The 13394-nt window shown below is 36.2% G+C and overlaps 1 protein-coding gene across 1 annotated transcript; it reads right to left on the reverse strand.

Annotated features, from left to right (window-relative positions):
• Nucleotides 1–249: 249 nt before the first annotated feature.
• LOC128205649 (YTH domain-containing family protein 3-like) lies at nt 250–12742 on the reverse strand. The gene is made up of 5 exons (XM_052907458.1): nt 12530–12742; nt 12355–12379; nt 12001–12092; nt 9899–11347; nt 250–4134 (listed from the first exon to the last, which is right to left on the reverse strand). The coding sequence occupies exons 1-5, from the start codon at nt 12548–12550 to the stop codon at nt 4114–4116; spliced, it is 1608 nt and encodes a 535-aa protein (XP_052763418.1). The 5' UTR covers nt 12551–12742; the 3' UTR covers nt 250–4113.
• Between the last annotated feature and the right edge of the window lie 652 nt (nt 12743–13394).

Raw genomic sequence — 13394 nt, forward strand, 5'->3', positions numbered from 1 at the left:
ACAACTACGACTTTAATCTGAAGTTCACGGAGTTGAAACAGCAGTATACTTTAATATAGTACTATCATGAAAATCAATAAAGGAGGTTAATTAAACAACACTTTACATGGTACTTTAATCCTAGCTTATGACACATCTATTTAAATCTGAAGTTCACGGAGTTGAAACAGACAGCAGTATAATTTAATACACACTATCACGCAAATCAATAAAGGGGTGGGGAGTTTTTAAACAACTCAAAAGACTGCAGGTGATTTCGCATTGTTTTGCATGTATACATTTAATATCCATGATAAATCGGTGATACAGTAGGACAGGGAGCGTCCTCTATAAAAACATGACCAGTCATTCAACATAACATCCGTCATTGTGAACATAGTACAGCATAAAACCACAGGTGTCAGTACAGCATAAAACCACAGGTGTCAGTACAGCATAAAACCACAGGTGTCAGTACAGCACAATACCATAAGTGGCAGAATCAGTCGAAGATGGTAAAAATTGAGTTCCTTTTTTAAAGTGTTTAACAATCTGTGACTAATACTGGCCCCTATGCACTGCAGCAGTAAACAAACTTCTAAAGGCTAAATCTGTACACTTGACCATTCAGACTCAATACTAGATTAGATCATTCAACACTTGATATTTATCTTTGCAAAGTGTTAACACAATCTTAAATGATAAGTATCTTTTATCATCTTTAACATTATCACCAGACTTAAAAAAAAACATTTCAATTTTTACTTCAATTGCAATTGATCAATTAAAATACATGGCAATAGTTACTGCATAGTACCAATCACTTTTTATGTCACCATCACAAAGATTTGTAATCTTTTTACCCCAGCTGTACATGTATTTGTTCACCACAAGTTTTCAGGAATGTATTGTTGCAGTGCATTACAGTCAATATTACAATTTTAACTACTATCAAACACCACGATCTCAACACTACCTCCGTATTCAGGAAGTTTGAAAAGTACTATCACATTGAATCTATATAAAACATTCGTATCTTATAATTACACTCTCTGCATGCACCATGACAGTGCATATCATGTTTGTTTTAATGAAATTGGCTACTAGTAACTGACAATTGAATTTGTAAACTGTTGCAACAAAATATTTCTGAAAAGTTCATCTTACAAATCTGAAAGAACACTTTTACTTCACTCTTACAAATCGTCACTATTAATTAAGATGTACAGACTAAACTCGTTATGTCAAACTCTGTTATCTCTATGTTCTGGGTTTGTCAAACTTTTTTTCGAATGTGTTGGGTAAATTTATTAATACATTTTTTGTATATCGGTTAAATCAAACATTTGTCATCTCGGATGTATTTCCCAAGGTCACAATGACTTTGACATAGCGAGTTTTGACTATAAAAGTTTTGAAAAAATTAAACCATAGTATAATTGTGTATTTTTCTGACTCCACACTATTTCCCATCCAAATTTGCAAGACAAATGATGTAAATGGCCAAAATTCTAGTAACAATATCCTGAAATGAATCGAACATACTTCGAATATGCCAAATGGGATTCTTTTTGCAGACTCGATTAATTTTTAGATAGTTTGCCATTCCATTTAAGGTTTCAACTGAAATTGTTACATGAACGATGGTGATTCATTTTGCTGTGAATCCAGATTCCTGAACTTAGCCCCGGAGACCAAATTAGCCCACACATGTACATCCACAGGATGCATATTTTTAAAGTTTTGTATCTATCGTCAATTTTTGTGATAGGGACCCAGAATTTTGAAAACTGTCCAAATTGAAAAGACGCATTCAGAATGATTTTAAAACGAATCACTGCTTTAAATATCTCCGGAGATGGTTGGCATTTAGGCTGAACTTTAGTCCCTGATATTCAAGTGTTTAAATGTTCTTAATAAGCAAATGTAACTAAACCAAACTTTAGTGCAAGTACACTAGTGACTTTAAACAGCTGGCAAACATCTGCACAATGTCGAGTCATATAAACTCGGGAGTACATCAGTGTTTTTTCTTACTGTTTCTGAATGAGAATTGTGAAAAAGGTGACAAAATGCCTAAAAACATGTACTAGTTGTTATTAATAAAGAGTAAAACAAAAAGATTTTTTGAAGCATTGTGAATTTTGAGTCTTATTTTAGTAAAATGGATTTTGAATATGGCCTAATTTTGGCCCCGCTTTCAGTACGAAAAAAAACACTGCACATGTAGACAAGTGTAACATAGCAAAAATAGATGGTATGTAAACCCATCCAGCGTCAAGTCCATTAATCAAACAACAAGTCCACTTTTCAAACATGTTGTCCCCTCTGCTGCTGGCACATGCAAATTCACGTCTTCAAGTATGTTAAATCCACAAGAATAGTCAATTTTCTTCCGCTGTTCACTTTCCATCGTCCAAGAAACGACACAACATTTGTACCCTTCTTTTCATGCATACCGAAAGTACAACATTCAAAGGGCAATATCTACACAAAATTTATTGAAGTCTCTAGAAGTTTGTTATTGTAAAACACAACGACAAGCATTTAATGATTGTATCACATGAAATTTAATTTTAAAATTCAGTCCTTTTTCTGTCTTTGAAACCCTTCTTAATTCCATAAAAATGTATAAAAAATGACTATAACAGTTCGCTAAAATGGCAAAACAAGTTTTTTTCCTTCATAAAACAGAGTTGCATATCGATGCCTAGAACACTTCGAACACTAAGTATCTCATCTTTTAAAACCCATATAATGTGGTCACTTGAGCACAGCTCACATGTAATAGCATGCTCACTTTATGTGTGTCAATTTTAAAGCACAGTGTTTTTAAGCCTCAGCCACAAGGTTTATCAGTAACTGTTGATAGTTGATGGCTTAGTAAGTGAGCACAGTTTTCACAGATTAGCCACAGTAGTGTTTTTTGGTAATTTACTCACTGAATAGTTTGCTGTTTGCGTTACTTTGAACATGTATTTCTAAGCACGAATGACGCCTTTTCACTGTAAAATGAAAGCACATTTGTAGTTATCAGTTTTAATTTTTTTCTCAATGCATATTTGCAAGTCTCGTGGATATACTGTACACAGGTTTAGAACACTATTCAAACACTTCTATCCATTGAATCACTTGTATTGCTGTTTCGGAAACGAAGGGAAGTTCACTTTGGAACTGAATTCTGGGCATTTACATTCCATGGTCTGTTACATGAATGACCGGACACACAATATAAGATGAATCAATCAGAAATGAATAGGGCTGATTATATAATATATGTAGAAGAATAAACACAATGACATTATCTGCTAATTATACAAATCTAAGCTAAAGAACCAGACAAAAAAAAATAAAACTTCAACAACAAGACGTTATTTCTGATGAAAAATGAATATGAGAAGATTTCATACATAAGATCATGAAAACAAACTTAACACCCAATTTATGGCCTTTTCAGCAAAATTGTGATGCCTAACCCTTTTCCATGTTGGAATTTATTGTAAAATTTTATGATATAAACATCAATAAAACCAGAACCGATAAAGACGAAACAAGGTTTATTTTGTAACATTCAATGCTTACTTTTTCATGTTGTTAATTCAGCTCTTTCGACATTCTTTCATACAAGTTAATTTCTATTTTATCACCCTCTGAGCAAAATTGCTCAATTTAAATTTACAAAGAAAATATGATGCAATTTGTGAAATTTTGCCGTTCTAGGCAATTGAGAAGAAGCCAAATTTCAGCCCTATTAAAAAAACTTGCAATTAAAACATAGAAGAAATCAACAAAGCGAATGATAACAGCACTTTTTCCATTTAACCTCTTAAAAATCATAAATGCACACTTTTACAAAATGTAATTTTCCGACACATTAAAAAGAAAACGATGAGAGAAAAATATAAACACTACATATGAAGCTCAATGTTTTTTAACCTTAACTTGATTACGATGAGATGAAAAAGTTTTCTACTATACACAAAAAATCCACTCCAACGATTTTTGTACAATTTCATGAAGACGCCACAAGCAATGTAGACTCTCAACATGACACCATGGTACATGTTTCAGAATTCAGTTTTTTTCCTGTTTTTCATAAGTCTACATTTTTAATGTCCGTCTTAACTGTCCGCCTCAGTTCTGACGCTGGCGACCCTGAAAGTAGAGAATATAACATGAGAGAAATATAACTCGTACAGGCTTGCCATATAAATAGACTGCAAACAATGTCACCAAAATATTATTATAAAAAAATTTCTGCCTTTTTTTAAGTTTAAATACAAGTTGTTTGCCTGAATTCTCTTAAAAGCACTTCAAATGTATGACTGTTAAATGAACATCTAGTGTTGGAAATCTATAATCGGTTCCACTCAAGTAACCAATTATTGATAGTACAATCGCTTTACTATCAATCGCTTTTTGACAATACCCTAATTGTAGTTTTATTCTTGTACAATAATTCGTAGCCCTTTGCAAAATCCTGTTGTTACTTTCAGCCATATTGTTGACAATAACAACTGAACACCTCCGAATGTATAAATTACTCAAAAGAGAAAATAGGTGGACATCAAGCACATTCAAGCTCTACATTGCGACTTAAGGAATTTCAATTCTGCAAGGATGAACAAGAAAAGTTACCATCGCATAAGCTCTTCTGGCCTTTGGCCAGTAGAGCTAAAAAATACTAGCCAAAAAAATGTCATTTTGACATTAAAATCAGTGGTCGAAATTAACACAAGCCATGTAAGCCCGGCACTGGTAAAATGTCTTTCAGGCTTGCTCAATTTCTGTATTTAGCAGGGCTTGTTCAAAATTTGATGCCCAGCAAAAGTATAAGTATTCAAGCGTGTTTATGCTCTATTGTAATTTTGATGACTGTAAAATGTTCACTCAAGACTTCTTATTTGAAAAAATCAGAAACTGGTCCAAACAAGGTTATTAATTGCTTTGCCTTGTTCGACGCTGCCCAATGGTATATATTAAACATAGCAAGCTGAGGCAGGACTTTCCTTGATATTCGCTGATTTCTGACAGTGCAATCTGCTGATCAATAATCACATATACACAACAGCTCCAGTGCTCCAGATCTCAACAGATATTCAATCCATATATCTATTTTTCTGGGAAGAGTCAACAAGCATTTGTATTCCAATATTTCCTTTCCTAACTGGAAGCATACTGATTTGCATACCGATTCGGAAATATGGTCAACTCAACTTACAAAATCAAACATACAGAATGGTTGATATGGCCTCAGCCCTGGGGCACAAGGCCTCAAGAAACTGTTTAGGGTAACATCCCCAAAACCTTATTAGGTAGGGTTGGGTTACCTGAAATAAACTTTTTTTTTTTTTTTTTACTAAACTTTATATATTTTACAACGATTGTGAAGGGAGCTATGATAGCTTATACTAAGTCACTCTCGTTGTTACGGGAGAGTGTGCATGGTCTTGTGTTGTGGGGGAAACCGGAGTACCCGGAGAAAACCCACTTGTCCGGCTTGGTGATCACTAAGGCCTAAAAAAATAAATACATTTGGTTCGGGTAACCCGACCCTACCTACGGAATAGGCCCCGACCTTACCGTTTTTATAGTCAGTTTGAAAAACTAAAAAAATAATATTTGTTTTTCTTTTTTTTAAGTTGCTTTTCAATAAGTTTAAAACCTTAAATGCTTATACAGAATATAACTTTAACACCATTCTCCAATGATGAAAATAACATTCTTATTTAAAGCAAAAAAAAAGCCTACCTACCCTACCTATTTTTGAAAAGGATGTAACCCTAACCAAACAATTTTTTTTTTAGGCCTAACCAAACTCACATGCGCCCAGGCCGGGAATCGAACCCGGTTCGCCATGGTGAGAAGCGAGTGTGACCCGGGTTCGATTCTCGGCCTGGGCGCATGTGAGTTTGGTTAGTGGTCACCAAGTCTGACAAGTGGGTTTTCTCCGGGAACTCTGGAGAACCTTTTTTAAGGCCTTATGTTCCTTGATTCATTAGTATTCTGCAGATACATGTACAATAGTTTTGATCCCGCACAAATAAATGAACCAAAGGGCAGCCTATGCCACTTCCCCGCCTTCGTTATATTACAGGAGTTTGATTAGGTGAGCTATGTAAACTGCGTAGACTGCGTCATGTTTCATTTAATATTGTAAATAAATAATTAAGTTATCTTTGTTTTTAGTATTCATTTGAAGCAAAATAGTACCTTTCCATGTAGCATTTATGATGCAAGTTATCAAGTGGTATGTATACACAGATTTCTGGGGATTGTGAAGTTAGTACCAGCGATTCTTTTCATGTAACTCTTTACAAGCTGTTACTTTTCAGTAAAATTTTCCCAATTGTCAACCTATCCCCCAAATTAACAGTGAAATTCCAATTTAAGGCCTTGTTTCTGGTTACCCGACAGACCCCATTTATATGTCAGACTACGAAAAATGACAAAAATAGAAAAATGACAAAACTGTGGTATATGCAAGTTTTCGTCCAAAATATATGGCATTACATGATTTGCTAATATCTCAACAAGATTTTGTTTAAGTACCAAACGTTCTTGGTTCTATATTCAGGGTGAGGAGCCATGTGACATAAAGTCAGAATTCTCAATAAGTTCCAGTTGAATCGTCTCAAATAAGTAACCGACCAGCTTCTACTTATTCTACTGAAAATTCATTTAGTTTTCCAAATTTGAATCGGCCCTATTGCCATTTCAGGGATGTGACTGACCTGGCAGCCGGAGGGCTGAAACATTTGCGGCCAAGGGTTTATGGGGCGCTCTTTGGGTCAAAAGCGCAATGCTGTAGAAGAAAAAATGGCTTTTTAGAAGCTCTTTTGAGGGCTCTCCTGACTTTAAATTTGAAGCAAACTGGAATATTAACTTAAACAACTGAAAGCAACCAGGGGGGTCCCTTGGGCCATAAGAATCACATCCCTGCATTTGAACCAACCAGGCCTAAAAAAAAAAATTCTTTGGTTAGGGTTACATCCTTTTCAAAAATAGGTAGGGTAGGTAGGCTTTTTTTTATTTTTTTTTATTAGGCTTTATGTAAGAATGTTATTTTCATCATTGGAGAATGGTGTTAAAGTTATCTCCTGTATAAGCATTTAAGGTTTTAAACTACACATTGAAAAGCAATTAAAAAAAAATAAAAAAAAAAATATATATATATATTTTATTTTTTTAGTTTTTCATTTTTTTTTTCAAACTGACTATAAAAACGGTAGGGTCGGCGCCTATTCCGTAGGTTGGGTTGGGTTACCCGAACCAAATGTATTTTTTTTTAGGCCCCATATTGGCCGCCAGCCCGTTCTTATTGAGAACACTGTAAAGGGGTCATATGGATTACCACGTGTGTAAACAAATTTATAATTGACTTAAATTTCAAATATTTTTTTGACAGAAAAAACAAACAAACATAATTTCTTAGCCTATTAAGGCTAAGCTATTTTCTGCTTTAACACATGTTTAAAATAATTAAGGTGGTCTTGTATTTGAATGATCAAATTCTTTGCGAAAATTTCAGTGTTGCATCGTTCTACAAAATTCCGTCAAGTTGAAATTTTTCCAACCTTTTTTTTTTAGACATAATCTGCAGGGTTGTCAATAAGTTTTTGTTAAACCGACTGAAACAGAAAAGTAGGCGGCCAGCTAGGGGGATCCGTGGGCATGCCCCCCCCCCCCCCCCGAATATTTTGAAATTCAGCCCTTCATTTCCTACATTCTGGGAGTATTTAACCCTTTACTTCATATATACGGAATTTTACTTATCTATTCATAGATACGGAGATCCACGCAAAATCTATACCTTCATAGATACGTAATTCTACGTACTCGTAATGTAGGGTCATTTATTTTCATATCTGTTGCTTGTAAATTTGTTATAAATTCATTACCATGAAGTATAAACATCGTTTAATGCAATGCACTAAAAAAACAACTCTTTACTATTTTAAGAATTTTGGAAAATCGCGAAATAAGGTCATTGGTATCAAAGATGCGTAAAACGTTGACTGCGCAGGTTTGTGGGCATTCATGTCTCGTTTTCCTCTTGGAAATTTACACAATGCTGCAAGTTATAATTAACTACCAATAATACAACTATATTTTATTGATCACGCGCCTGACGTCACAGGTCAAGGTTCAGAATTGTGTCAAAATGATGGCAATGTTGGATAAACAAAAAATTGTCTACAATTACGCCGAATCGTAAGATAATGTTCTGATTATTGGAGAATTTTAAACCAGTCAAGGCGATGCTCTAAATACCGAAAAGAGATGTTATAGGCGTAAAGAGCCGTTTTTAGCGGTAAAGAACATTTATTACCAAAAAAACTTGCGATCATTTTCTTCTTCTTCCGAATTTGAACCGGCCCAAACTCCATTTGAACCGTCCATTTCGGCCGGCGGCCGGTTCTTATTGACAACCCTGAATCTGTGTGGCTTAAATAAATGTAATGACCCCAAAATTTGAGGTTATTTTCAATATCTAAGTTTAGAGCATCATTAAATTGTTTTTTTGTTACATTTAGGCAAAATGGCCAGCCCAGGCAGAAAATAAATGCATTTAATTCCAAGAGTTAGAGGGCTGTTAAAAATGAGAATTTTACAAAACTAGACTTGTTTATACCAAAATTTAAGCCATACAAATCTGTTAAGATTGAAACTTGATTGGTTGGGCCTGAAATCGTCCGACAATCGATTGTATTTTGTCATAATCAATCATCGATTCAATCGGCGAGTTGCTTTTCTCCTTTCCTCACATTATTTATGTTTGGTTAATTTCTCCTTTGAGTTCATTCATAAATACATTCAGACATGTTCAGTTGTTATTGTTAACAATATGGCCAAAGCAACAACAAAACTAAATAACTTAAAACATATGCATAACATAATCATAGTTAAGGATTACGAGTTATTGTACAAGAATAAAACTACAATTTAGTAATCATCAAAAACTGATTGACTATCAATAATCAGTGCTACTCAAGTAACCGATTATTGATAGTACAAAGTTGAAACTGTAACCGATTTCCAACACTAGTAATTATCGGGTTTTAGCCACCAAGGTTTTGGGTTTTGAGCTGTGAAGATTTTGTACAGTGCTCCAGCTAGGCCTAAATAGCAGGGTGGGGCACCCCGCTGCCCTTTTCAAGCACCCTGCTGCCCTTTACTACACCCTGCTGTGCCCTTTTGTTTGACAGTCAATTTTCAGAAATAAGTATGAAAATAATAAATATAAATAGTTTTGACACTAAATTAAAGAAAACAGGTAAGGTATTCATAACCAACTATTAGGATTGAAAGTAATTACAACAAATACACAATAAGAATTCAACATTGGCCCTTGCAAGTGCCTGATCAAGGCTCATTGAAAACGCCCTTTTTAACCTACATGTAGCACCCTGCCCATTTCAAATCCTGGCTGGAGCACTGTTTTGTATATCATGAATTTGAAAGGAAATGGTAGGAATTGTGTTTAATTAAAGTAATGTTAGGTTTCAACAACCAAATATTTATGTATAAAGTTGATATAATTTTATTATCATATTTTAAGTTTCTATCAAAACTTTATCAAAAAGTACTTGATTTTCTACGGTTTTCAATTCTATAAAAGCAGGAGGGTGCACAAATTGTTTTCCTTGCGGGCAGCTGGATTCTTGATAAGCTTTGCTTAAATGCAAATGCAACATAAACTGACCAGCTAGGGACTCGAGGTGTTTTTTGGATATTTTTTTATATAACTGGCAAATTTGAACAGTCCATTTTGACCTGCAGCCAGTTCTCTTTTGAGAACTCTGGTACCAAGAAAGGACAGGGTGCATGACGCTCTAAGCCAAAACTTTGTAGCTAAAACCCTACTAATTTCGTGCCATGTTTCGGTAAGATTCCTACAAGATCATCAGATACCTACCGACTGAGGAGGAGGCTTGGGCTTGGCCTGGGTCTGGGTACCCTGATCTTCCTCCTGCCTCCTCTCGTAGTGGATGAAGTCGTCGAAGATCGAAGTCGTGTGCTTATAGTTATGAATGATTTTCAACACTTGTTTGCCCTTCTCTGGAGGAACCTCCTGGGTGTCACGAGAGTTCGTCACAGGTTTATTCTCATTATTTTCGAGCCGAATGTGCCTCAGTTGACTGTTGGGAATGTCTTTCACGTAGATCCATTTCACTTCGATTTTGCCTTTCCATTTGTCCTGTGCCCACACTCCCGCGCTCTGGCCATAGTCAACAGTCGTCAGCATCTGAGCTATACCACAAAAGTGGCCCGAACCGTTCACACTGTACAAGAAATACACAGGGCCCTTCCCTTCCCGCTCCTTGAATGCAGTGTCCAATCTCTTGTTGCCATGCTCTGTTGAACACCAAATGTTGTACTTGATAGAACGATGAATGTCATCCTCCGAATAGCTCTTGATGATAAAGTATCTCGCTCCTTTTGTATTCAGGGTCAATTCCTTTGGATTGTATTGATTGTTCGACTTCAACTCATCCAACACTGGATGATTAGCATCATAACTCGATGGCGCACTAGAATTCGAAAGTCCTGCATTTCCACTAGATGCCGAACTCGGTGGCGGATTAGAATTACCCGAATTTCCACCACCGTACGATGTTGCAGATCTCGAAGCCCGAGGAGCACCAGTCCAGTTCCTATTTTGCTGAGGAGGTGGTTGCCTGTTGGCTCCACCAGAGTTCTTATTACTATCCCATGTTCCAATGTCCATGTTTTGCCTTTGAGGATTCACGGGCGCACGAGGAATCGCACGAATCTTTGGGGCCTGAGGCCGGGCTGGCTGGCTAGCAATCGCAGCCCAAGAAGTCTTTTTCGGGGCCTGCGAAGCACCACCTGAATGTTGCACTTGTCCTTGTTGCATTGATGGGTCCATTGTTGCATGCTGGAGTTCACTATTTGGACCACCCTCAATTTGATTTTCCATGGCAATATTCATGTTCTTCAGTCCTTGTTCCATGCTAGCAATAGCAGGATCACGTTCCATTTCACCGTTCATAGCTGAGTAACCATCAGCAGGGACCATATTATTTTCCATTCGGTAATAGTCCTCTGTTGGATAACCGCGAGCATCTTTCCTACCTTGGCCCTGCTGAGCACCAGCATTCTGTCCCCAGTACTCATTCGGTTGATACTCGCCCCAAAACTGGGGGTAACCAAAACCACTGAACATTTGGTTATAGTCATAGCCTCCGACTGCTGAGAACATTGAGGTATCGCCGCCATTTGACCAAGCACCGTCACCAAGTCCCTGACCGAGGTATGATGGGAACATAGAAGGGTTGTAATAGTTGGGCATAAAGGGGTCGGTAAGTGGGCTCGACATTGTTCCTGGTCCAGGTCCGTACCCCTGAAAATATACCATAAATTAAGAACAAAATCTTCAAATTTTCAAAATGAAAACAAGTCACTTTCATTGTTAAAACAAAAAACACAAGTACTTCAGAAATAGCATCTAATGTTTATTAAATATGGTATATATATATATATGCAGTTTTCTGGAGTATTTCAGTAAATTGCTGTCAAATAAGTATTTACAAATATGGATGGACTAACTTTTGGAGAATCTAAAGATAGACTCAAGATTTGGAAGTTAATATATTTTCCAAGATGTGGATCCCTTTAATCATACAAAGATATATAAAGTGATCTTTAAATGGTATACAGACATTCCGGAGTATCATCTAAATCCCTCGTTCCGGTTATTATTGCTCAGACCATGCAAGCACTTGGAAATAAAAAGCTTATGCTGAACCTAACTATGACATACATTTTCAAGCAGGCAGAAGCATAATTGAATGTTTCAAATACAATAACAGATTCAAGCAGTCATATCTTGGCGATAAAACATGATCACAATTCCATGCTTGAGATTCATGCACATCTCAAGTGTGAATGGATATACTGATATCTGTTCGTTCTCTTTTATACTATTGAAATATTCCTGTCAAAAGCTTCACTACTGTTTTCCATGACGGCCAATGATCATTTGCTATAAACTACCTGTATAGGGGGTTGCTGTTGCTGCTGCTGTTGCTGCTGGTGATAGGGGTCAAATTCCTCTTCTTTCATTCCATCTTTAATTGCGCCATTAACTTAAAGAAACAAAGTTTCAACGTATGAAAATTGACACAAAACAAGTTGCATAATATGGGCTTGTCCTGCACAAAATAAAACTACACAAAGATAAGAACAGTTGCATTATATATTGCATATTTATATAGTGCGGTTTCTGATGTTGCTAAATCATACAAGCAGCTTGAAAGAAATGTGAAACCCGCAAATATTGGTCAAGTATCAAAGTGATTTTACGAAAAATAATATCAGACGATTTTTAGAAAAATTAAGATCACAAACCTTGGTTAGGCTGACCTTTGCCTCTCTGGACATCGCATGAAAAAGAATGATACAAGAATTAGCAATTTTATAATGTATATTGTCAAAAAAAAATACACGTAACGACAATTTGGACAACCTCAAGGGCATTTACAAAATGCGCAAACACGCCCGTCTCGAACTAGGTTCAGATTACCTGATCGACACTCGTAGACATTCCACAGTATTTTTAGCACACTTGAGTCTTTTAAACAAACAACAATAGTCTATAAAGTTTGTAGAGGGGTAGGGGGTGTTTGGGGCAAACACTCTGATCTTGATTTTGCTGGATTCGATGTCAAAAACACAAATAAAATCCTAAAATTTCAACTTCGGCCTTGCAACAATGGCGGCGGATACGCATGTGCCTCGTTCCGCTTTCAACCACGTGATACTTTGTTGACGTCACCAATTTTTTGGATTTCAGTAAAATCGTCTTTACTGAAACGACAATCGGGTTCATAGTATTGTCGATTATTTTGTTTACAAATGTGCATTGTAGAACACTACGCTATATTTGCAAGATTTTCATGAATGTAACAGGGGAGTATTGAGGATTTCATGTTACAGGGGCGTAACCTTTATAAACTATTAATAATAAAATATGTTTTTTTAGTTTTTGTTTTATGGTTTCAACAAAAAATACATACTAAGCCATGGTTTATATGTCCATGATATCAGCCTTTAAAATATCACAGTACTAGTTTCTGTAAATAGACTCGAACGTTATTCGTATCAGCTCAAAGCTGTCGTCATGTTTGAGATCAACATGCAAGTGGTGACGTATGTAAGAGCCGGGATGTTTTATAATGTTTTGTTATTATTACACGCTGCCACGGTTACATATGAAAGACCGCCATGGTTGACACGGTAACATATGAAAGACCAAGTTGTCACGGTATTATATGAGAGACCAAGATGACACGGCTGCATATGAAAGAACGCATTGACACGGTAACATATAAAATACCAAGTCACAGTGACACAGCTACATATGAAAGAACGCATTGACACGGTTACAT

The sequence above is a fragment of the Mya arenaria genome, chromosome 10, assembly GCF_026914265.1.
Source record: "Mya arenaria isolate MELC-2E11 chromosome 10, ASM2691426v1".
NCBI classification, from domain to species: domain Eukaryota; kingdom Metazoa; phylum Mollusca; class Bivalvia; order Myida; family Myidae; genus Mya; species Mya arenaria.

Coding starts and splice junctions, on each gene's coding strand:
- LOC128205649 (XM_052907458.1), bottom strand. CDS start 12,550: ATGTCTACGAGTGTCGATCAG. Junction 11,348..12,000: donor AACAGCAACCCCCTATACAG/GTAGTTTATAGC, acceptor GTATATTTTCAG/GGGTACGGACCTGGACCAGG. Junction 4,135..9,898: donor CCAAGCCTCCTCCTCAGTCG/GTAGGTATCTGA, acceptor CTCTACTTTCAG/GGTCGCCAGCGTCAGAACTG.